The sequence below is a fragment of the Chiroxiphia lanceolata genome, chromosome 3 (assembly GCF_009829145.1).
Source record: "Chiroxiphia lanceolata isolate bChiLan1 chromosome 3, bChiLan1.pri, whole genome shotgun sequence".
Taxonomy (NCBI): Eukaryota; Metazoa; Chordata; class Aves; order Passeriformes; family Pipridae; genus Chiroxiphia; species Chiroxiphia lanceolata.
In genome coordinates, this window is record NC_045639.1 from 115,301,591 (window position 1) to 115,323,688 (window position 22,098).

General features: G+C 46.5%; 2 protein-coding genes and 1 long non-coding RNA gene across 16 annotated transcripts in view; 2 read left to right on the top strand and 1 right to left on the bottom strand.

Annotated features, from left to right (window-relative positions):
* Nucleotides 1-9,706, bottom strand: part of HMBOX1 (homeobox containing 1) — a 107,428-nt gene extending 97,722 nt beyond the window's left edge. For 10 of the 12 annotated variants that reach the window (XM_032681785.1, XM_032681782.1, XM_032681778.1 and 7 more), the window contains exon 1: nt 9,358-9,706. The gene's annotated coding sequence lies outside the window, so the exon portion shown is untranslated. Of the gene's footprint in view, nt 1-7,617; nt 8,434-9,357 lie in introns of those variants that run through there. The other 2 variants (XM_032681783.1, XM_032681776.1) reach the window with 2 other exon arrangements.
* Nucleotides 4,553-6,996, top strand: LOC116783841. Of its 2 annotated transcripts, XR_004355865.1 has the most exons (3): nt 4,553-4,737; nt 4,826-5,014; nt 6,848-6,996. It is a non-coding gene; the product is annotated as an uncharacterized LOC116783841 (long non-coding RNA). The 2 variants fall into 2 exon arrangements; XR_004355866.1 differs by lacking the exon at nt 6,848-6,996 and having other exon boundaries at nt 4,826-5,046.
* Nucleotides 9,707-9,893: 187 nt separating the features above from the next.
* INTS9 (integrator complex subunit 9) overlaps nt 9,894-22,098 on the top strand; it is a 62,259-nt gene continuing 50,054 nt past the window's right edge. For both annotated transcript variants that reach the window (XR_004356468.1, XM_032684641.1), the window contains exons 1-4: nt 9,894-10,004; nt 14,585-14,712; nt 19,016-19,076; nt 21,287-21,349. Coding sequence is in view for 1 of the 2 variants with exons in the window: in XM_032684641.1 (XP_032540532.1) it covers nt 9,996-10,004; nt 14,585-14,712; nt 19,016-19,076; nt 21,287-21,349 (261 nt within the window). In the remaining variant the exon portion in view is untranslated. The remainder of the gene's footprint in view (nt 10,005-14,584; nt 14,713-19,015; nt 19,077-21,286; nt 21,350-22,098) is intronic.

The window sequence follows — 22,098 nt, forward strand, 5'->3', positions numbered from 1 at the left end:
CTTCCACAGTGCCTTTCCCAGAGATCCTGTGCCCCAGGTCCTCTTCCCTTTCTTCCCCTTTCCAAACCTTTCCACAAAGCCTATTGCCGTTAACAGGCTTCCCACTGGACAGCCACAAAGGAATCACACATCCCAAACTTTAGATACTCTCTGCCTGCAATTTGCAGGTTTCAAAACAGGGACTTTCTAAGGGAGCAAGTCCTTAGAAACACCCACCCTGAAAAAAAAACAAACAACCAACTAACCCAAAACACAACACACTTCGCTTCCTCCTGCCAGTGGGTATTTAAATGAGGTTTGGTTTCCCGATCCCATATTATCCAGGATCCTAAAAAGCCACGGCAAAAATACTGCCTGTCCTACAGAAAAAGGCATTCCTGTGCACTGCTGATTACAGCTGCAACACCGAGGGAGTAAAAGCTAAATCAGTTTGGGACAGGAAAAGGGAAATTCAAGGGAACAAGCCAGCGAGCGAAGGCAGCTGCATTTTCAACAAAAAGCAAGAAGGCACAGTGCTATGAATAAATCAGAATTTACTTGAGTGTGACACAGGAGTGACACCACCATTTACAAGAATAATGCCCATGAACTGTAGGATAACTCACAAGTGTCTTCAGAAGTGGACGCTTGTAAAGGTTGGGAAGGTCTTCACTTCCATGGAATCTGGCAGGAGACCCACCTCAGCCACCCAAAAAGCACTGCCATGATATACTTGCAGACTTCTCTTGGGATGTTCCTCTTAGCAAGCAAAGTGCAAGATTCAAGATATAAAACCCAAATATAATAAGAGTAAGAAAATTTAGGACCCAGTGATCTTCTAGTGGAAGGGAAAACCACTGAAAAGTACTGGGAACAGTTTGCTGTTACACTGGGGCAACATGCCTTTGTCATGTGAGGAACCTTCTAATTCACCAGTAATAAAAGATGATTTCCAGCAAATTCATTAGCAGGGAAACATTTTAAATCAGCCTAAAACCTGAGGAGGGCCTTCCTCCCAGGCCAGGTGAATGTTCATGTCGTGCCAACGCCCAGAAAGGGGATGGAGCAAATCTGCAAAGCTGTAAATCCACCCAGGCAGAGAACAGGCAAAGAAAAACACGGATTTTCCCAGTGGAGCACAAGGACAGCGGAGTGCCAGTCAGCACGTTCTAATGGCAAATGTCTTGATAAAGGACTAACTTTGTTCTCTGAGATTAAAAATGTAGTTGAACAGGAGAAAGTACATGCACAGAGTGTACCCTGGTTCTGGTGGAAACCCTCGTCGGCCGCTCGGTATCCGAGAGCTGTCAGTCAGCCAGTTCTTCATCCACTTCCTGGCATTGCATCATGCTCATTTTTTTTTTAAATTTTTTTTTGTTGTTGTTGTTGTCACTAAATTTAAGGTCTGATGCAGCTCAACTGCAGATAAAAATCCGTGAGTGACACCAGGGCTGTAGAACAACAGGAGGGAAGGACAGCAGGAGAAAGAAGGCTGAATACCTGCCTTAAGTCAGCTCAGGAAAGCAAAACACGGCGGAATACAAAGGCCAATTTATAATCTAAGAAATACAGACTGTAACTGCTGAAGTAAAGAATGTCAGTGCTGGAGCAGGGAGGCTCAGGGACAGCATTCCCCTGGAACCTCTGAAATGGCTGTGCAGCAAAAAAGGGCTAAAGGCACCTCGGAATTTGGCGTGGATCAGGCACAGGCCGGAACAGGCACCTTTTTTGGTTTCCACGATGTTAAAAATAAACGGAGGCCATGAAGAATCACCGGATGATCTGAGTGCTGGAGAAAATGCCTCAGAGTGAGACTTAAAAGCTCAACTCTCTTCCCTTATCTATCAAGTAACTTGATTACAGAGTGTAAGTACCTTCATGGCAAGAAAGTCCTGGATACTAAAGGGCTCTAATCTCGTCAGGAAAACCCTAACAAGAACCAGCAGCAGAACTTGGACTAATTCAAATTAGAAATCAGCCACTTATAACTACCAAGAGAAGTGATGAGCCTGAAATTACCAGTGATGGACACTTCAGGGCTGGAAAGCTTTCAAATTGTTTTTAGCCAAACATCATTTACTGGTCTCAGTTTCAGAGTAAATGATTAAAATTTAAAGGCCTGTGATACAAAGCATATAAAACGTATCAGGGAAGGCAATTTAATTATCTGTTCTCGCCTTAAATTTTATGAATCTCCAATATGTTAACATCACTCGACTTCTGTGGACCAGGAAATTAAAGAGGGAGGAATAAGTTTCAAGTTCAGCAAGCTCCCTCTTTTTCAGACTTATCACTAAACAGCACCACTCCATCAAACAGATGGAGCTCCCATGAAATACAAACAGCCAGAGAATGACCCACTACGATGCCTGGAAACCACATGTAACACAATTTACCTGGGAAAACTCTGATCAGCCACTTACCTCTCCCATCTGTGGCATGAAAAATCAGCATTAGCTTAAATAATTAGTTCTCAACCACAATCTGACACTCGTGTTTATACTCCTGATGTTTATTATACTCTGCTATCCAGCCAAGAATCTCCACATACTTAGTGAATGTGAAAGCACCTCGACAGCCCTGAAAGGATTATTTTCATATCACACACTGGAACACTGGCAAGTCAAGAAGTTTGCCCTGGGTCATGAAAGAAGACCTAAGGCAGAGCCTAGAAATGAGATTCCCTTGCCAGGAACTTCCCTTTCCAACACTGGAGCACCACTTACGTGTCAGAGCTGCTGCACACCCCAAACCCTGCCAGTGAAATCACAGAGAGGTTTCTGGTGAAAGCTGACATTGTAATCAGAGAATTTGATCATGGCAGAGAGAAAGTGTCCAAAATAAAGGTCAGAATAAACACCCAAGTAGAAACAGCTCTTGTATTTGATGAACTAACTAAGTGCTTTCGGCTGCCATCAGAGTCACAGGGAAGAACAAAAAGCAGATTCAGTGCTTGGTTCAGGGCTCAGAGGGAACAGGCAGCTCAAAATGCAGGAAATGACTATATGCTGCACTTCCCAATTGATAGGACAAGGGCTTATCAGGAGAACAAAACTGGCTGTTCACAAGGCCACTGAAAGAGTACCCACAGTATTGTTTCAGTGGCAGTTACTCTACTGCTAAACTTGAAAATTGTAAGGAAGTGGAAAGAAAGGAAGGGTTTTGAATATTAAGTTCAAAAGCGAGGAGAAGACCAACATCAGGAACTCAGACCAACTGAGATTCAGTCAAACATAATTAATGTATTTTTTTTATACCTGGCTTATAAATTCCTTCCTTCACCCAATGTTAAAACCTCATGGTTTTCATGAATGGGTTTCTCATAAATTTATATAACCTAAATAAACATACTGTACATATGGAGAACGAAAAAAAATGCCACCTCTATGCATGAAGCACGTGTTAAAATTTGTTTCCTCAGGCTGGAAGAAACCCTTCCACCAGAAGCAACACTCCACCCATTGGACAAAGAGACTGGAAGCACTACATGCCTGAATTCCGTGGATGAACACATGAAGTCAGATCTTTTCCAGGTGTATCACAGAACTGATTTAGGTGTATTCATAGGTACAACCTGACCAAGGGCTCTGCCTGGTAATAAGTTTCAGGCTGGTAATTGCCCTGAAACCAAGAGGAGATGATGAAGTGAACATTAGAGAGGAATTCTGTAGGAAAAAGTGAACTGACCTTCCACACCTCCTGGTTGGCTGCACAGGGAAGATAAAGCAGAGCACACTCTGTCAGAAGCACTACAGCAGTTCCCAGTTTTAAGAGCACACTTTCACTTCAGACTCTGCCTGCAGCTTTGATTAAGAACTGGGAAAGGGAAATCTGCACACAGACAGGGAGAATAACCAGTTAGAGATGACTTTTTTTTTTTTTTTAATTCTAGAAGCAAGTTGAAACAGTGATTGTTCAACCTATGGGTGTCTGAATCAAAACAGATGATAAACATGCATGTGCATTCCTGAGATAGATCTGAAGCCCAACACTGAAAAAATCCTATTAAACGAAGCAGAAGAAAGAGGAGTATCCCTTACAGTCTTGGGAGAAAGTTTACCCCATAGTGCTTTTGGTCTGATTGGGGGGGATGTAATGGATTTAAAAGTAAAAAAATTAACTGAATAACTAAGGATGAGAAGTGTCAATCCACAGAAGTCAATGGAACATGAGAAATCCTCCCATTGCTGTAAAAAAATCTCATTGACTTAGGTACTCTTAATGAGCACATTAGGTGACCAGCCAATAAATTCCTTATAAAGTTGATATATATATATATATCAATATATCATAAAGTGGAATAGATGGGGAAGGGACATCTGTGTCCAACTGCCACTGACTCAGTTTGTGGCCTCTGTGAGTCACTTGGCCCTTCTGCCTCGGTTTCTCTGTTTCTAAAACGCCAATACCTCAGCCAAGCACTTCCAAACCAAGGTACAGAGTATTGTTTTATCATGGAATAGCCAAGGAGGACAGTGGCTCTGAGAACCAGCAGACCCATATTCAACCAGCCAGCACAGGAGTTACGGCCATAAATCGATCGCTCCCAACGAGGTTCGGCTTTGTGACGCCGTAACTGTCACGGCAGCAGCTCCACAACTGTGACACGAGCCCTTTGCTCAGCCTGTACCAACAAGAAGCCCCTGGCAAACCCAACTGCAGCAGCAAAGAACAGAAGTACCCCAAACCCACTAAAATTCGAGGCTGCCTATGAGAAAATCATCCCCACGTGCTTTTACGGTCAGGGGCTAACGCCGTGTGAGCGCCCAGTCGAGAGGGGAAGGGAATCGACCACTTGCATGTTTAAAAAAAGACCAGATTTCAAGTGAATACATCTCTTTTTTAGCAGGCACAACACAAAAATAAATGTGTTTCTCAGAGTGACAAGACGAAATTTTCAGCTGGTCAGCAACTGCTTCTCGCTGTGGAACCACGTGACTGCCCCAACACATAAGAACATTTTTATCTGCCAGCCTGCAATGAAGACCACGTAGTTAATAGTTTGCAACCTCCTTTCCTCCAGAAGGTCTTCAGAGTTGAGTAATAAAATTCCTCACATGATTTCAATGAGAGGGTTCACTTGTCAGGGGCTGTTTCGAGATAGTGTCATATGTCAGGGAGGTGCTGCTCAGATCAAGTTTTCCAACCTTGTGTTTTCAAGGCTTCAGTGAAAATGAAAAAAAAAAAACCACAAACCAACAACCAAAGAAAAAAAAAAAAAAAACAAACCCTCCAGGCTCTAAAGTTTGAAACTGGAGGAAAGAGAAATAATCTCTAGATGTTATTTGCAAAATGTGAAAGTTGGCCAATTAATGAGGGGAGGAAGAAAAACCCTGATTTAAGCCCTGGCAAACCCCTGAGATCAGAGACTGATTACGAGTTCTGCCGCTGACTCCGTGCAGGAGCCTGGGCAAGTTAATCCCTCTACACCTTGGTTTGCCACCTGCCAGATGAAAAATAACACTTTCCTTTCATATCCTGTCATTCCTGCTTGCATTGTTCCCCAAATTAAAAGCATTTGTCAAAACACTTATCTTTAGCATTAACACTGGGAATTGCATTCACAGCCTCCACACGCCCGTTTGCATGACTGAGTGCTCACATACAAACTCTTCCTACACTTTGCTCCCCAGCCATCCTCATTTAACAGGAGTCAGAAGGGAGCTTTACTCAATATGGGAATATTAGAATGATAAACACAGTTTATTACTAACCTTATGTATGAAATCAGCTTTAGAGATATGAGTTAGACGCCCCAAAAAAATCAAATTCTCCTCGTTACCTCCCAAAAATCCCACTGTAATCACAGTATGTCTCACTGCATTGATAACCCACAAGATCAAGTTATCAGCACAGGTATAATTAAAGCTCAATCCCAGAAGGACATGGATGCAAAATCCAATCCCTGCTCCGCTAAAATCAGTATAACACGGAATCAACTTCAGGGACTTTAGAACTGTCAAAGCTGCACAAAGTTATCGACAGGAGGAACAAAGGCATCTTTTTTCTGCAGTAAGATTCCTAACCTGACAGCATTTTGATTTCAAATCCTAAACTTTGAAGGGGATGAAAAATATTTGCCACAGAATCCCAACACTGTAACGTGTCATTCTGCAACGTCCCTAAAAGCTCTGCACAGAAACCACTGTGAAGCTCAAGCTGCTTTCTTTAGATTAAAATGAGCTGTTGTTCCATGAAAATTGATTGATTTTCTAGCACATTAAACCAAACATCTTCAGAGATCCCTTGGTGAAAGGGACAGCACAGCCTCCTCCTTTCTCGTGGCTCAGTTTCATTAATTCTTCCAGTTCCCCGCCCAAAGACCCAAATTTCACCACTGCCCCACTGACACACAACAAAAAAAAAGAGCAGTCCCAGAAGTTAACAACAGAACAATTCCTGACAGTCATGCTCATTAAAAATTCATTTTATTAAAAATTAAATTAGCTTTAAAAGTGAATGTCAGAATCCCACTGTTTTCCCAGCTCCAGACAGCGACGAGAAAACATACCAAACACTCCCATGAACTTACGGATTATCACTATAAAGTAAACACTTCACAATAATTTAATTTTCAAAACACTGGACAGCCTTGAACTTTTCATATCCTTTTAAAAGAGACCAGTAAGACTCACACTGAAACTGCCTTAAAAATAAGCTTTCTGCAGCTGACAGCAGGCACAAATTCCATGGAATTCTCAGAATCACAATTCTAGAGAGATGCACGCTGTCCAGAAAGGTCAACAAATGAAAGGAACCGCTTGAGACTGCTCAGCAAAGCAGTTCTAGAGATAACCAGGCCTCATCCACGCGGGGTTTTCTTTCAGGTTTCCTTACCCCTCCCTAAAAATCCTGCTGTTTCACCTAGGATAGCATTCCTGTAGCCCAGCTGGCAGCCTGCACACCACAATGTCGTCTAGACCTGCTCCCAACAGTGGGATGACACAGGAGGAAAAACGCTGATGCCTGTTCTGGTGCGAAGGGAAGGAAGCACAGGCTGAGTGAAACTCGAGTTTCCTCGTTCCCAGCCTCATGCCCAGGCTCGTTGGGTAATTCTGTCAACCAGACACAAAAAGTTGTGGCCGTCGTGGGGGTGAAGAATAATCCTCACAAAAAGGGGAAAAAGAGCTTTCCCAAAACCCCCGTTTTCGCCTGCAGAATCAAACCCTGCCCCTTCTGAGCCCGCTGCTCTCAGGACTTGCAGACAACAAATATATCCCTGCACAGAGAACATTTTCCATCCCTTCCTTCCTTCTCCCCTGCCTGCATCTCCGAGATGTTTTCTCCAGCAATTTGGGAGAGAAATGGCAAAAAGGGAGATGCAAAACACAGAAATAAATTAAGTTTGTTCTCCGCTGTTGACGGATTTGGTCCTACCACGACAGGAGGGGAAAAAAAAAACGTTAGGAGTGATAAATCCATATATACCTACTCCAAACTACACCCCACTTCCCAAGGGACACGGTATAATGGTAAATAAATATAGATGCAGCTCCTACTAATGAGGCCGGGTACAGCAAGGCCAAGGAAAATGCAATCATCTCGGGGAAAAAAACCTGCACAGGACTCCTCCTCTCCCATCCATGGAGGAAATCAAATGCCAGCTGCACCATCCCAGGAAGGAAGCAGAGCCTGTACCTGATGAGCCCTGCAGAAATGAGCGAGTCATATCACGGGACTTCAGGCTTTTCGTCTGCAGAGCACAATTCCTCGCTCCGGTATTTTACGTGGCATCATTCATGCAAATTGTAGGGTGGTTGTTTTGGTTTTTTTCCCCCACCGGTTTTCTGGGGTTTCTTCCCCCTCCATCCCCACTAGTTTGAAGCAGGGGCACGTAGGTAGTGTCTCTGAGATCCGCTCTCTCAAACGCGTGCCTTCCCATCAGTTTAACACTTTCCTCCCTATAAAGTTTAAATCCTCGCAGTTTTTGTTCATAAACGTTCTGTACTTAAAAGCCACCGAGTCACACTCCCGGTTGTTACTTGAGTAGAACAAATTGAGAGAGACCTGACCCCACAAACATGCTTAAACCTTCATTTCCTCTTCCTTCTTCCTTCCCCACCCCCAAAAAGAGCATTTTTTTTGTCCCCAGCACGAAGGAACTGGGAAAAAAACCCAGCACATGCACGCAAGGCTTTTCCAGACCTATCGCAAAGAACGAAATGCTTCCGAAGAAGTGCTTTGCAAACATACCAAGAAACGCTCTAACAACTGGGAAAAAAAGAACCCATCAGACAAAACTGAGGTCGAAGAACTCGGCGGGGTCTGGCTCGGGTGTGTGTTCTGCACCTAAATACGCTCGGCTCTTGTTTAGTTTTAACCTCGGAGCAGAGGAAAACACTTCCAGCAGAATTCCCAGCCGCTTCCCCCGACCGCTCCTGCGGTCAAACACACTGTTCTGCCCCTCCCTCCCCCCACCAAAAAAAAAAGATCCCAGACACGGCTACAAAAAGCATTTTACCCCCCCCCGCCTTCACCTCTTCCCAAGGAGTGCAAAATAAACAAGCGTCTGACACCCCACCCAAGCTCTCCTCGCACATTTTGGGAATGACTTCCCTCCGGGTCCTCCTCCTCCCCCCCTCCAACCCGTCCCCATGTTAAAACTCTCCAGCAACCAGACACCCTTTTCGGGTTCACGCCTTCGCCATCCCCGAAAACCCTCCCCAAAGCCCCAGGAGCTGCAACAGATCCCGCAGCCAGCGGGGTTTGGGGCAGCCCCGACCCCCCGTCCATCCACCTCCACGAAGCTCCCAAAAGGAGCCCCCCGAACCCTCGCACGCCTCCAGCCAGGGCAGGGATCTGACGAGGGGGTTCCATCCCCGCAGGGTCGGAACCTCTCCCTCCTTCCCCTGCTGCCCCCGGGGGTCCCGGGCACGGGGAGCGCCGGGGGTCGCACCAGCCCGGCCCCAAACTCCGCGGCGAACAAACCCCCGCACACCCCCCAAGCCCCAGCACCCACCCAGGCTGGGAGGGCTCGGCCGCCGCCGCCCCGTGCCCCCCACACCCAGGAGGAGATGGGAGGAATCCGAATAAATAAATAAGCGGTAGGAACAGCGAACCTCCAAAGCTGCCCTGCCCTCCCGCAGCAGCTTCCCGGGGACACCCTTCTCCTCCTCCTCCTCCCCCGCGGAGCCCCCCAAAGCCGCGGCTCCAACTCCGCCGCCCGAGCTGAGGGGCTGCCCCTGCCCACCCGCGGCCGCCCCCGGGTGCCCCCCTCACGCACATCCCGCTCTCCGGCTCGGCGCGAGTCCCAGCGGTGCCGGGGAGGGGGGACCCCTTCCCGCTGCCCTCCCTCCCTCCCTCCAGCCCACCCACCCGCCCGCCCCCTCCCCTCGCCACCGCCGCTCCCCCCCCTCATCTCCCCCCGTCCACACTCACCTCTGGGTGCTGCCGGCGCCGCCGCCTCACCATGGACCGGCGGGACTGGGGGGATCCCCCCGCCCGCCCCCGCCCCAGATTGAGGGGGGATTAACGGGGGGCGCTGAGGGGCGAGAACAATAGGGGGGAGGAAATCCCTCGGCCCCCCCCCCCCCCCCCCCCGAGGACACGGCCCCCTCCCCGCCCGGCGCTCCTCCTGCCGCTCCCTCCTCCTAGCCCGCTCCCTCTCTTTTTTTTTTTTCCTGGGGTTGTTTTTTTTTTTTTTTGGCTCAATCACACCAGACCGACTGTCTTTGTCTGTCTGACAAGCGCCATGTTGATATCAACATCCGAGCCCCCACCTGCTGCAGCTGTGAGACCCTGGGACTTGTAGTTCCCCCCTCCCCAGGGTGACGGGGAGACCCGCGGCGCCGGGACTACAACTCCCAGCGTGCCGCGGGCGCGCGGAGCGCCAATGGGGCGGCGGGGCTGAGCGCGGGGCGGACTACAACTCCCGGCGTGCCTCGGGGGTGAGGCCATGACGTTATGCAGGGCGAGGAGGACGGCGGGACTACGACTCCCATGATGCCGCGGGGCGCGGCGGGGCGGGCAGGAAGGGGGGGGCAGGATTGTCCCGGTAAATAGAACCGGGGGACGCGATGAAGCTGGTGAGTGCTCGGAGCGGGAGGCAGCGAGGCCAGGGAGGGGGGCTTGGCCTTCCCCCAGCGGCGGGAGGGGAACCGGGGTCGCCTCTGGGCTGCGCAGCCTCAATCCCGCCGGCGTGAAGGGAAACTGAGGTCCGGCGGGGGGGGGGCGGCCCTGAGGGAGGTGGGGGGGGCGATACTGAGGGAAGGTGAGAGGCTGAGTTGAGGAGAGGGTGATCCTGAGGGGAGAGGCTGAGGAAGGAGGAGTATGATCCTGAGGGGAGAGGCTGAGGGAGGGGGGGGTTGATCCTGAGGGGAGGGGAGAGGCTGAGGGAGGGGGAGACGATCCTGAAGCTGGGGGACGTTGAGGAAGCGGGGAGGGGGCTGAGGGACGAGGATGTTGGATGGAATCAAATATCAGTGGGATTCAGGAGGAGGAGAAGGTGTTTGTCAGCCTTCCTGCCCTTAAACACGAGCGTGGCGTGGAGCTTTCCACGTGTGGCTTGTGCTGGGCTCCGCCAGCCACGGGAATAAAACCTCGTGGTTCTTAATAAAGTCGTTTTCCATCGGCACTGTGATAGTGTAGGTAGTAGGTAATAAAAAAAAAAAAATCAGCCTGGAACTGCTTTGCCAGGGGTGCACTTTGCTCCTGACAAGGATTTTGGTTCTGATATTGCAGTCTTCTGTCAGAAAATACATTACCCGTGTTATTGGTGTATCTCAAGATCTCCCTCTTTAACTGTTTAATCTTCCTACAGACCTTGGATTCAGGCACCAGTTTATTTTCCAGGAGGAATTTCTGTTTCACATAACGTGCTGCAATTTTTGGTCTGGAGGTGAAAATCCTAGCAAGTTTCAAAATACGATAACACTTGATTTATTTAACCTGAAATTACACTGTTATTCAATGTAAGAAATTGTCTCTTGGTTTCGAGGCTGCACAGTGTGTTTTGACAGAGCCTCCTAGAAGTGAACTTGGGTTCTGGACTCTTTTGAGACTTTGAGGAAATCATTGTCTGTGGAAATGTGTACAATTAATTCCATGGGCAGGTGGGCAAAGAGCTTGATCCTGCATAATCTTACCTGTGGGATAAAGATATGGGTGAATATCACAAACACTGCAAAACCAAACACCTCTGGATGTGATTGTAGAGACTGATATAATTCAATGGGAAAAAGCAAACTGGGAAATCTTTAAGTAAAAACCATAGTGGAAGTGCAGAGCTCTTTTAATGTTTAAAGTCTTGCATCGGGCCAGAGAGAGGGAAGGGGTTGGGAAGGGAATTACAGCCTTGTCTGGAATCTGCACTGGAGCATTTTTAGACCTGTGTGTCAATTTAGGGACTGGGAATTATAAGATCGGATTCTTCACCTTATATTTTTCCAGAGATGTGTCTGAATCTCAGGACTGTGTGAGGAGGAATAGATGTCTTCATCCTCTTTTCTCATAGATTTGGGTTGAATTTGGAATATCAGGGTAGAGGTGATGGATTAGTGGAATGTTCCCTGTCCACGGCTGGAACGAGAGGATCTTTAAGGTCCCTTCCAACCCAAACCATCATGGGATTTTTGTGACTGCAGACCTGATTCAGAATCCAGTGAAAGTGTCAGACTCCCAAAAATTCAAACCTGCTTTGGCTTGGGCAATTCCAGTTCCTAATTTCCTCCTGGATTTTAAGCTGGCACATGATACTAATACTGGAGGAATGCACTGCAGGATTTGTTGCCTTCAGCTGCAATTCAGAGCACTGGCTTTAACCTGCACAGGTTTGAATGTTTTGGAGCTGCACCTGTGAGCCATCATCTCTCTGCTCTGTCACTCTGCCCTCCATGAGATCACCAGGGATGCTCTGTGGGAACCAGATTTCTGTGCAGAACCTGCTTTTCCAAGGGCCTGAACATCTGGAATTAAGCCCTCAGTTTCTGCTCCTTGTGCCCCACTGTCAAACTTCCATCCAATTTACAAACCCTGCCAGGAAAGTTCTGAGCTGAGCTGGGCATATTTTATGTGCTTTGTGTCTTTTTTACATGACTTTTTTAGTTAGGAGATGAGGCATTTATGTGTTGGCTGCACCAGCCTTTAGCTGTAAGGGAATAAAGCTGGAAGCACACAACTCCTGGAGCAAAAAGAGCTTGGATTTCAGTCCAGTCAGGAACACAAGTGGGATCTCTGGATCTGTTTGAAACAGTAACAAGTATAAACTGAGTGGAAATAACCACATTTATAATGTATATGGGGACATACAGAGTGCAAACACTCCAATTCTTGGATTCCTAATCTAAAATTCCAACGGAGGTGCAGGCCCAGAAATGTCAGCTGTGCAAACAGCTGTATAGAAAATATGAATTGCTTTTTTATTTTTCTGTCACTTTGCTTGAAGCTGGTGGGAAGAGTCCATTGATTCCCAGGGATCCATTTACCACAGCGTGACAGCCACAGATAGAGATGATTTTAGCTGCTTGTAAAGAAGAAAAAAAGGAAGATTTCCCAGTTAGCTCGTAGGTGTCAGGGTTGTGAACCTACTCATGGTTTTTAAAAAAAGGCAAGAAAATGTTTTGCTGATTAAAGTGGTGATATTTTATTGCCTTTTTTAATTACCAATAGTTTAAAAGCTACAAAAATAGACCTTATTTTTCCCTTCACTTCTTTCTGTTTACTTGGATTTAGAGCTTCAGTTGTCAAAGTTCTGCTCTGGTGAGAACTTAATTTCACAGGAGCATATTACATTTGTGACTAAACCAACTGAATTCCTTTCTTGTATCCTTACTCCTTCACCAGCTTGTTATTTTTAAACTTTGCTGAAAGAAAGGCAAAATGTGATACAGCTCCTTAATAATTAAGGCTTTGTGAATTTAAAGCGAAAATCTTTGTGATATTTGAAATTTAATATATGGGACTTAGCTTTTTAATATTTAAATATCGTTTAAAGCAGGTTTTTGTGGCATGTATGTAAATAGACTCCTTGGGAGCTGTTAATCCAGACAGTTGCAGTCCTGGGTTATTGTGAGCAGAGGTACAAAATGAAATGATTCATCTCCCTTCTTTCCAGTTGGTAGAGGGAAGTACAGAACACAAGCCTGTGGGATAAATGACTTAGAAAAAGACTGAGTCTGTTTGTAGTGCACTGCATGGCCAAACAAGTGGTATTTTTCATCTTAGTTGACCAAAACTGGAATTTAAAAGCTAAAGTTTGACTGCCTGAGCTGTGGCTGAGCTGCCAGACGGCCAGACCTGGGAGATTCCAGGTGAAAATTCCCTCCTCCGAGGAGAGAAACCCTCCCGCAGAGGTGGCCACGCTCTGCTCAGACATTTAGGTTTCTAATCCCGCATTTTAAAGCCGACCTTTCTGTTCTCTTCTTATTCAGAGCTCCTGTGCCTCGTTAAATGTTTGTCACTCCAGACAGGAGGTGGCTGCATCTCAATGATGCTCAAGTGCCCCCTACATAACCTGCTCACCGGCTCATTAAGCTTCCAAAGCCTTTGGGATTTGGCTGCACAAACCCTTCCATTCAGGTGGGGTTGTCCAGTCCCTTCTGCTTCCTGTTTGTGTTTAGCAAGACAAAAAGCAGGTGAGAACTTGCCCCAGAGCTGCTGCACCTGTGCATGGTTGTTTTTAGGCAGGTTTCTTACAGAAAAAAACCTGGTGTTCCTGCAGGGATTCTCTCCCTCCCTGTGCACTCCGAGTAGTTTTCAAATTTTCTAGCCAGGTTTTGCCAGTAGGACTGAATTTTGAAGAAACCGATTTCCTGGGATTTGGGGGAAAATAGGTGATTGCTAGAAAAAAAGAGATTCCACATGTGTCCTAAATCAGAGAGGGGAGCTTTGCCGTCCGCTCAACCCTTGGGATCAGAAAAACTGCCTGAAGAAAATCTGCCCCTTTGACACCCTGCCACGGGGAAAACTCTGTGAGCACTCACTCTGTGAGACGGATTCATGGGAAGTGGAATTTTGTTCTGGTGTGTACGAAACTGTGTGTGAGAACAAGGGGAAAAAGATGTTTGGGGGAGTGTGTTCACTCTGTTCACAGAATCACTGAGGTTGGGAAAGGCTTCCAGGATCATCGAGTCCAACCTGTGACTCATCCCCACCTTGTCACCCAGCCCAGAGCACTGAGTGCCACGTCCAGTCATTCCTTGGACACCTCCAGGGATGGGGACCCCACCACCTCCCTGGGCAGCCCCTTCCAATGTCTGACCACCCTTTCCATGAAGAAATTACTCCTGATGTCCAACCTGAACCTCCCCTGGCACAGCTTGAGGCCGTTTCCCCTTGTTCTGTCCCTTGTTCCCTGGGAGCAGAGCCCGACCACCCCCCCCCAGCACCCCCCTCCTGTCAGGGAGTTGCAGAGAGCCAGAAGGTCCCCCCTGATCCCTCTTTTCTCCAGGCTGAGCCCCCCCCAGCTCCTTCAGCAGCTCCTGCTGCTCCAGCCCCTTCCCCAGCTCCATTCCTTTCCCTGGACACGCTCCAGCCCCTCCATGTCTTTCTTGCAGTGAGGGGCCCGGAACTGGACACAGGATTTGAGGTGTGTCTTCCCCAGTGCCCAGACAGAGGGGAAGAAGGTCATGCTGGTAAAGGTCGTAACTAACTCCTCATTCTTTTTCAGTACTGCCTGTCAGGACATCCCACCTTGCCATGCAACGTGCTCAAGTTCAAATCCACCACCATCATGCTGGACTGTGGGCTGGACATGACGTCCACCCTCAACTTCCTGCCGTTGCCTCTGGTCCAGAGGTGAGTTCTGTGGCCTGTCAGCACTTAAGTCTGTGTCTTCTTGGGTTGCAGTTGGAGTGCTCTGCCTGAAATGGGGTTTTGGAAGGAGGGAGGAGATGGGTACAAATGAACAGCATCATCTGATATCATAAATAGACTTTGTTCACTTAAAAATTCTCTTTATCAAAATAACGTCCTTTGGCTCAGTAGACGGAAGACATTTTATGGATTTATTGATTGGTTTTTCTAGATAATTTATTCTAAGCTTCAGTAAAGTATTGCTGCAACTGCTCAGCACAAGTGAGGTCACATATCTGTCATCTTTCTGGCTTCTTCATGCAAGATGAGATAAATGGGTAACAGAGATGGAGTGTGTGGAGCCCAGTTCTGTTCAACCACCGTCTTCTCAGGCTTTTCTTGGAGCACAGACTAATGCAAAGGAAAATAGCACTTAGCAGTCCTTGTTAGTTGCCTCCTTGGCATAATTGTTCCCTTTTAAAAATGAAATAAATAAAAGGGCAGTGCAGCTGGGCACAGGGTTGGAACAGCAGGGAAAAGGAGTCTAGAAGACAATCCTGAGATCAAGACTCCTTCCATGCCCTACTACAAAGTTGTATTTCCCCAGGTTTTTAGATTAATTTGGATATTCAGTTAGGATGACTTATGTCTTGAGTAAATGGAATCAGTGGCAAAAATTAACAGCTGAAAAGGGGGGAATGAGTAACTCTTAGTGATGGGAAGCAGTGGGAGTTTTCTCAAAAGCCATTCAGTAACTTTGATCCACCAGGAAACAAGTGAGGAACGTTCTGGGTTCAGAGGAGGCTCGATGGAGTGGGGGAAAATATGATTGGGAAAGGGAGTTTCCTAAGTGACCTAATGAGGTTAAAGCAGTTTGTCCAGCACTTCCTATGATTTGTTATTTTTCAGAGAGGAGAGGAAAAGAATAGACAATGTCTGCATTGTTCTGCAAGAACGTGGAGTTCAGGATCTGCTGTAGAGAGGCAACAGATGCCTTAAGAGGGATCAGTGTGATAGTTGATTTTTGTCCCATTCCATAATGCAGTTGTTGGCTGCAACATCTATTGCTGGGGCAGAAGTAGAGTTTGAAGGGATCCAGAAAATTTGGGAAATCCAGGTACAGGCAGAATCGCCTTGCATTTGCTTTCACCCACCCCCCCCCCACACCAAATAAAAAGGAAGTGGAGAGAGGAACAAGTAGCAAAATGAGGTGATTGAACAAAGGCTTAAGAGGTTCTTTCGAACGGCAGGAATCAGCACTCCCTGGGGATATGCCAGCTTTGTCTGCTGATAGCAGACCCTGGGAATGAACAGCCAAATTGCAGGTCACAGCCTGGAATTCCCCAAGTACCTCCAGAATGTCGGCACTAAAATGACTCAAACTCAATAAGAAAGGATGTCAGATTTGACCCCTGATGGCCCAGTGGAATCGGAGCAAACAGTTGGATTTAAATCCAATCAATCTTGTCGGTGAGGTGATTGAACAGCCTTTCCAGCAGGGATTGTCCTGAGCACATGGACTTGGGCGAGTAATTGATCTCTCCAGTGCTCTACAAACCAGGTGTCCTGCAGAGAGTGGTGGAAATGAGTTAGAAACTTGAGGAGGAATGTGGCTGCCACTGCCCTTATCTCTCTGCAGTGCTCGGAGTTGTACCTTCATAGATCAGGTGTCTGGGTCTAAATACCTCTGAAATGCAAATGTGCATTATGAACACAACATGGGCAGGTGACAGAGAGGTGACATTGCAATCAGTTGCCAGGTGAGAGATGACAGGAGAGACTGGCTGCCTGAGGAATTTTAGCACAGGTCAGTCAGATCTGAGCTGTGTGTCCTCTCAGAACCAGGTGTGCTAATCTGAGACAGACCCGTGTGAAATCTTCATCAGAGAGGAGCCACACTTCTCTCTTCTGCCTCTAATCCAGAGATCCCCCAAGAATGACCCAGGAACTGCTTGGGCTCTGCAAGTGTGAGCCCTAATTTTTACCTCTGTGGAGCACAAAGGAACGATATTACAGAGGATCTTTGCTATGCAGCTCAGTCCTGTGTCACACCTGGCATGGGACCCTCCTTGAGCAAACATTTTGAGAGCCTGTGCTTTAATCTCTGAGAGAGGAAAGTGCTGCAGTGTTTGTGGCGTAAAAGGGGCTGGGCATTTTTTAGAGTTCTTTGCTCTCCAAAAAAAAAAAAAAAAGCCCATCCAAAGGTACTTAGATTCCCCCTTGCCCTGGCAGTGGCAGTCCTTGTTCTCTCCAGCCCGTGGAGCACGTGCAGGGCACCTGCAGTTGCCAAACACTTTGTGCCCTCTCGTGTACTTCAAAGGGGGTTTGTCAACCGGAATTTTCTCCCCTGCGCCAAAGTCAAATGCAAAGCGGTAAAATGAACATGTGGGAAGCTCTTAACCTTTCCTGTCTAGCCATGACACACTTGCTCACATTATTTATGGGACAGTTCCAGCTATTTTGGATTAATCAATCACTCTATTACAATGTCAAAACTGTGTCGGCAGGAGCTGTGTTGCTTCTTGGCTTCAAGGTAAAGAGTCCTTTCTGTCCTGTGTTGCTCATTCCACTTCCAGCCACACAGAAGATCCGTCTGCTGATTTTGCCTCCCCTGACAAGGCCTTACCCTCCTCAGTGGATGCCAGTTTAGTACAAGTCAGTGGTTGCTCTTTCGCTGCGAATAAAGCAAAACTCGCACGAGGCTAAATTATGAGGGCAAGAATATCAGGGAAAGTTTATTCTGCTCTGCCTCGTGCTGGTGATCCCACAGAAAGACCCAGGGATTTGCAAGGGACAGCTGGACAAAGCCAGACTGACCTGACCTAGTCACTGAGACATTGGACTGCAGACCTCCAGGTGTCCCTTCCAACCAAGTTTTCTGTCCTCTCCTCCTGTATCGGTCAAAGCTGTTGCATATCAGAGTGGTTTGTTCCTGCTTTTTCCTTACTTTTTCCATAGCTCTTTTAGTCTCACTGCACCAATTATCCTCAGCCTCCTCAGTCTCCAAATTACTGCTCCTAAATTGTGCTTTTGAACATGTTGGTGTGGAGGACATTCAGCCACTTCATCTTTCCTATCACCAGACTTCTTCAGACTTAATCCTCCAAATGGGACACACTTCTCTGGCACAGCTTTTCCACGACAGATCCTTCTCCTCTCCCCTCTTACCTTCTGTCTTCACTGCTTGAGTCTTGGATTTCCTCTTTTTCCTTCCTTGGGACTTTCTGGGGTGTCAGTTAGAATTTGTTCTTTCATATCCACATTAGTCTGAACACAACATTCCTCTGAGCTCTCGAATCACTTCCTATTTTCAAGATGTTTAATTTGAAAACCCTTGTAGGCTATAAACATGTTTGTCTGTAGAGCTTAGTGCCCAGCACTTCCAGCTTTCATTGCAGCCAGGTTCCAGATCTGAGGGTGTTGCAGGGCTTGTTTCCAGGTGGGTTCAGTTCTCTTGTTACCTCCACTTTTTCTGGATTTCTCTAGATGTGCTTGAGTCTGGGCACACAGTGGTTTTAGAGCTAAGTTGGAGGCTCCCACAAAAATCAAATGTTAGTGAAGTGTGGAATAAGTCTCTCAGTTAAGGCAGCAAGAAATGCTGCAGCAAGTACTGCTGTAAACTCAGGCTTACAATGTCCACCTTGCAATTTCTTTATTAGCATTTGAAACTATTAAAAAATAGAATCTCTGCTGTTGCTTAGAACATGCACTTCACAGCAAAGCCTCCTTGCCCCTTTGTCTTTCAGCAGAGGTGAATGCTCTGTGCAGCTGTTGGGGTGGCTGCTCAGGGTGAGAACTAAGCAGGAAACCGTGTTTTATGTGATCTAAAATCCCAACCTGTGTCTGCAAACACTTCGTCCAGAGCATCAGTCTTCCCCTGCCATGGCTAATGGGAATATTTGTCTGTTGTCCTCTGTCCCTGAGCACTTTTATGGTGCTTTTGTGTTGTTTCAAGCCCAGAGTTTGTTGCTGCCCCAGCTTCTGTTTATTCATCCAGTTTTACCACAGGGCAACCGAGCAGCACTGAGCCTTTTTGAAATTCTCCTCATAAATGACTACAAACTCCCTGCAGGCCCCATCCTCTTATTCTTTTTACTTAGAAGTGTCATAATCATGATTTGTAAAAGTCATTTTGGTGAACACTTACCCACAGTGAAACTGTCTGTCTGTTTTATTGAGACTGTTACTTCCCTGAGACAGGAATGCTGTTCTCTGCCTGTGTGACACCAAACAGAAGGTCTGTGCTTGGCCACTGATCATGAGCCACTTCATATTCCAATAATTTCTCTTCTTTTTTTCTCTACAGCCCCAGGCTGTCCAAACTTCCTGGTTGGGTTTTGAAAGATGGAAGCACTTTTCTGGACAAGGTACTGTACTTTTGGAATTTTCTTGCCATGCCAAAAGCTCCCTGACAGGTTAGGAGCAGGAACAGTATTCCACACTGACTCATCCCAAAGGTTTCTGTGTGTACCTTTTACCAGCCAGAGTGTCCTTGTAGAGCAGAAGGGTTTGAAACAAAATGCTAATAGCAACTCCAGGCTCTCAGTCTTCAGAGGTAGCCTAGATTATAAAAAATCCTCTTTAAAATGCAGAAGTCATCAGTATGAATATTTTTGTATTTCATGGAGCTCCATAAATAATAGTGCCTTGCCTTCTTAGAGTGCCTTTTATTCCCCAGTCTCACTTTTCTGACACTGAAGCTTCAGAGTATGCTTATAAATGAGGTTGGTACTGTACCTTTTTTGAGGCAGGAGGACTCTGAGAGAGTGAATGGTTTGCCTATGGGAGGTCCCTCAGAGAGGAAAAGCTTGTCTTTGGCCTCTGAAGTCAACATGTGTTCTGCTACTGGACATAGCAGGGAGGATTTTATCTCCAGCCTCCTAATTCTAAGACACAGAACTTCCTCAGCTACATGAGAGACACAGAATTTCTCTTTTTTTTTTCCCTTCTTTTCATTACATCAGTTTTGTAGGCAGAATTTATCTGGGGCTTCAACCAAAACTTGGCACTGCAGCCTCCAGCTTGATCTGCCACGGGGGAACAATGAACAGAAAAATATGTCAGAAGTTAGTAAAATAGGCAGGTACATTTCAGATGTGGGCAGCAATAGGTACCAGTGGAGAAAATAGTGTTTTAATAGACTGTTCTCTGACTATGTGAACATTAAAGGAAACACTGATAATAGTTGGTTATGTAGGGGACTTTGAGGTGGACAAAATGGATTGATCTGATTTTTACAGGCAAGGGAGCTGAAGATCATAGATTAAAGACCTGACTTTTCTTCTCATTGGAGACAAAAGAAACTGTACAGGCAGCATTTGTGTTGGTAAAATAGTAACAGCTCTATTCAGAGCACTTGTTCTGTGGCAGTCACAGGCTGCAAAGGCTCAGGGACAAGGAACGGAGTTGCTCAGTTTGAATTCCCTGGAATATGTTTCTCCTGAACCCCCAGCCTGGGTCTCAGAGCCTCCAGAGAATGGACTCACTGTCAGTATAGTTTTATATGGGATGTATTTCCATTTCTGGGGTGCTGCTGCTGCATTATGTGCTCGAGAGAAACCTCCAAACTCACCCAGTGCCAATGGAAATCATGTGTTAGAAATTCAAAATGCAGCATCTCTTTTGCTTCACCTTGACCGCTGTGGCTGCCTGGAATGGTAAATTCCGTGACCCCTGCTGGAAAAAGGCGAGGGAAGGAGTCAAAGGGGGGTGTTTCATCATGTGGGGTGGACATTCCTCTTCCAGTGACAGTTATAAAACTTCAGTCCTGGAGAGGCACTGAAATGTGCTGAGATCTCCTTTTAATCATTTTGAACTCCCTGGAGATGAGGGTGGGAGACTTCTGCCACGGGCTGTAATTGCTCATTCGTTAGGAGTTGGCAGGTGCACTGTAATTATGAACAATTGGATTCAATCTTTAATTCTGTCAGTCTGACTCTGGCTGAGACCCCTCTCTGTGGGACAAGGGAAGCATCCAGGAGAGAAGAGTGGGTGGGAGATATCCTGTGAGGTGTGTTATGAGTGGAGTTGGGAATATTTTTGTTCCACACATAGCCCTGACTTATTTATGTGACAAAGATTTTTGATGTCAGCCTTGGAAAAAGAGGAAGCAAATAGAGGACTAGAGATCCAGTGGAGCTAAATCTAATAAAAAGTTCCATGTGGAGCAGAGATCCCCAAAAGTTGCTTCATCAAATACTCAGAGAAAGGGGCTAAAAATTGCATTCTGGTCCCAATAAGACAGAAGAGGTTGGATGTTGTTTGGAACCAAAACTAAATTGCAAACTTGCCTTCCAAACCACCCACCAGTGATTCCCAGGCCTCCTTCCTGACCTACCAAAGTGCTCCTTCTGTTCTCCCAAAAAGGATCTGATCCCTTCAGACACCAAGCAGCCTCATATGGCATGAAAGCAATTTCAGCAGATCTGCCTACACCAAGAAGGGGCATAGACATAATGTAATAACAGGCTGGAAATTACCTGTGGGGGAGAAAATGTTTGGAAAATGCAAAATGTGCTGCACTGGAGTAACGTTGTGTTGTATTTTTGTGTCTTTTCTGTTGGTGTGGTTTTTACAGGAGCTCAAGGAGTGCTCTGGCCACGTGTTTGTGGACTCGGTGCCTGAGTTCTGCTTGCCAGAGGTGAGTTTATTTTGCTGAAAATCTGGCTCTGTTCAATCACGTGGGAGAAAATTGCTGAATTATTATTATTACCAGATTATTGCTATTTAATTACTGCTCAATAAATAGCACTGCTAAAACTGGGAAAAGGATGGAAACAGCCCTTTTCAACAGAGGTTTTGGGAGGTGTGGAAGGTTTCCTTGAGCAGATCTGTATCTCACACAAGAATAAGACTTAACTGTCCCTTTTTATGGGCCTTCCAAAGACAATCTGACTGAGCTGGGCTGGAATATGACAGGATACATGTGCTGATCCAGATAAGGGCAGGGAATGAAGACAAGGAATGCTGTTTGTCTCTAACCATGGATTCAGGACCTGCCCAGTGGAGCTCTCTGGGGAATTAAATGTGTGGTTAAGCCAGGTTTGGATTCTTCTGGGCTGCATTTCTGCCAGCAGCACATTTAGGTTAAAAACTTTTGCTGCCTTCTTTGCTGCCCATCTCTGCCTCTTTGAGGGAAGAACTGTGCCTTCAAATCCACTGACGTGGCTGCAAGTGGCTGTTTCTCAAGCTGGTTTTTACAAGAATTCATTAATTTAAAAGAAAAAAAAAGAAAGCAAGACTGTTGAAGATGTTTGGATTACCTGGGGTCACCTGACTGATCAGGGTAATGCTCCATGTAGGAGTCAAAAGCTGAGCAGAGAGAGATGGAGGTGAATGATGGGGAATGGTCTGGGAATAGTATCCTCTTCCCTCAGCGTGTTCAGACTG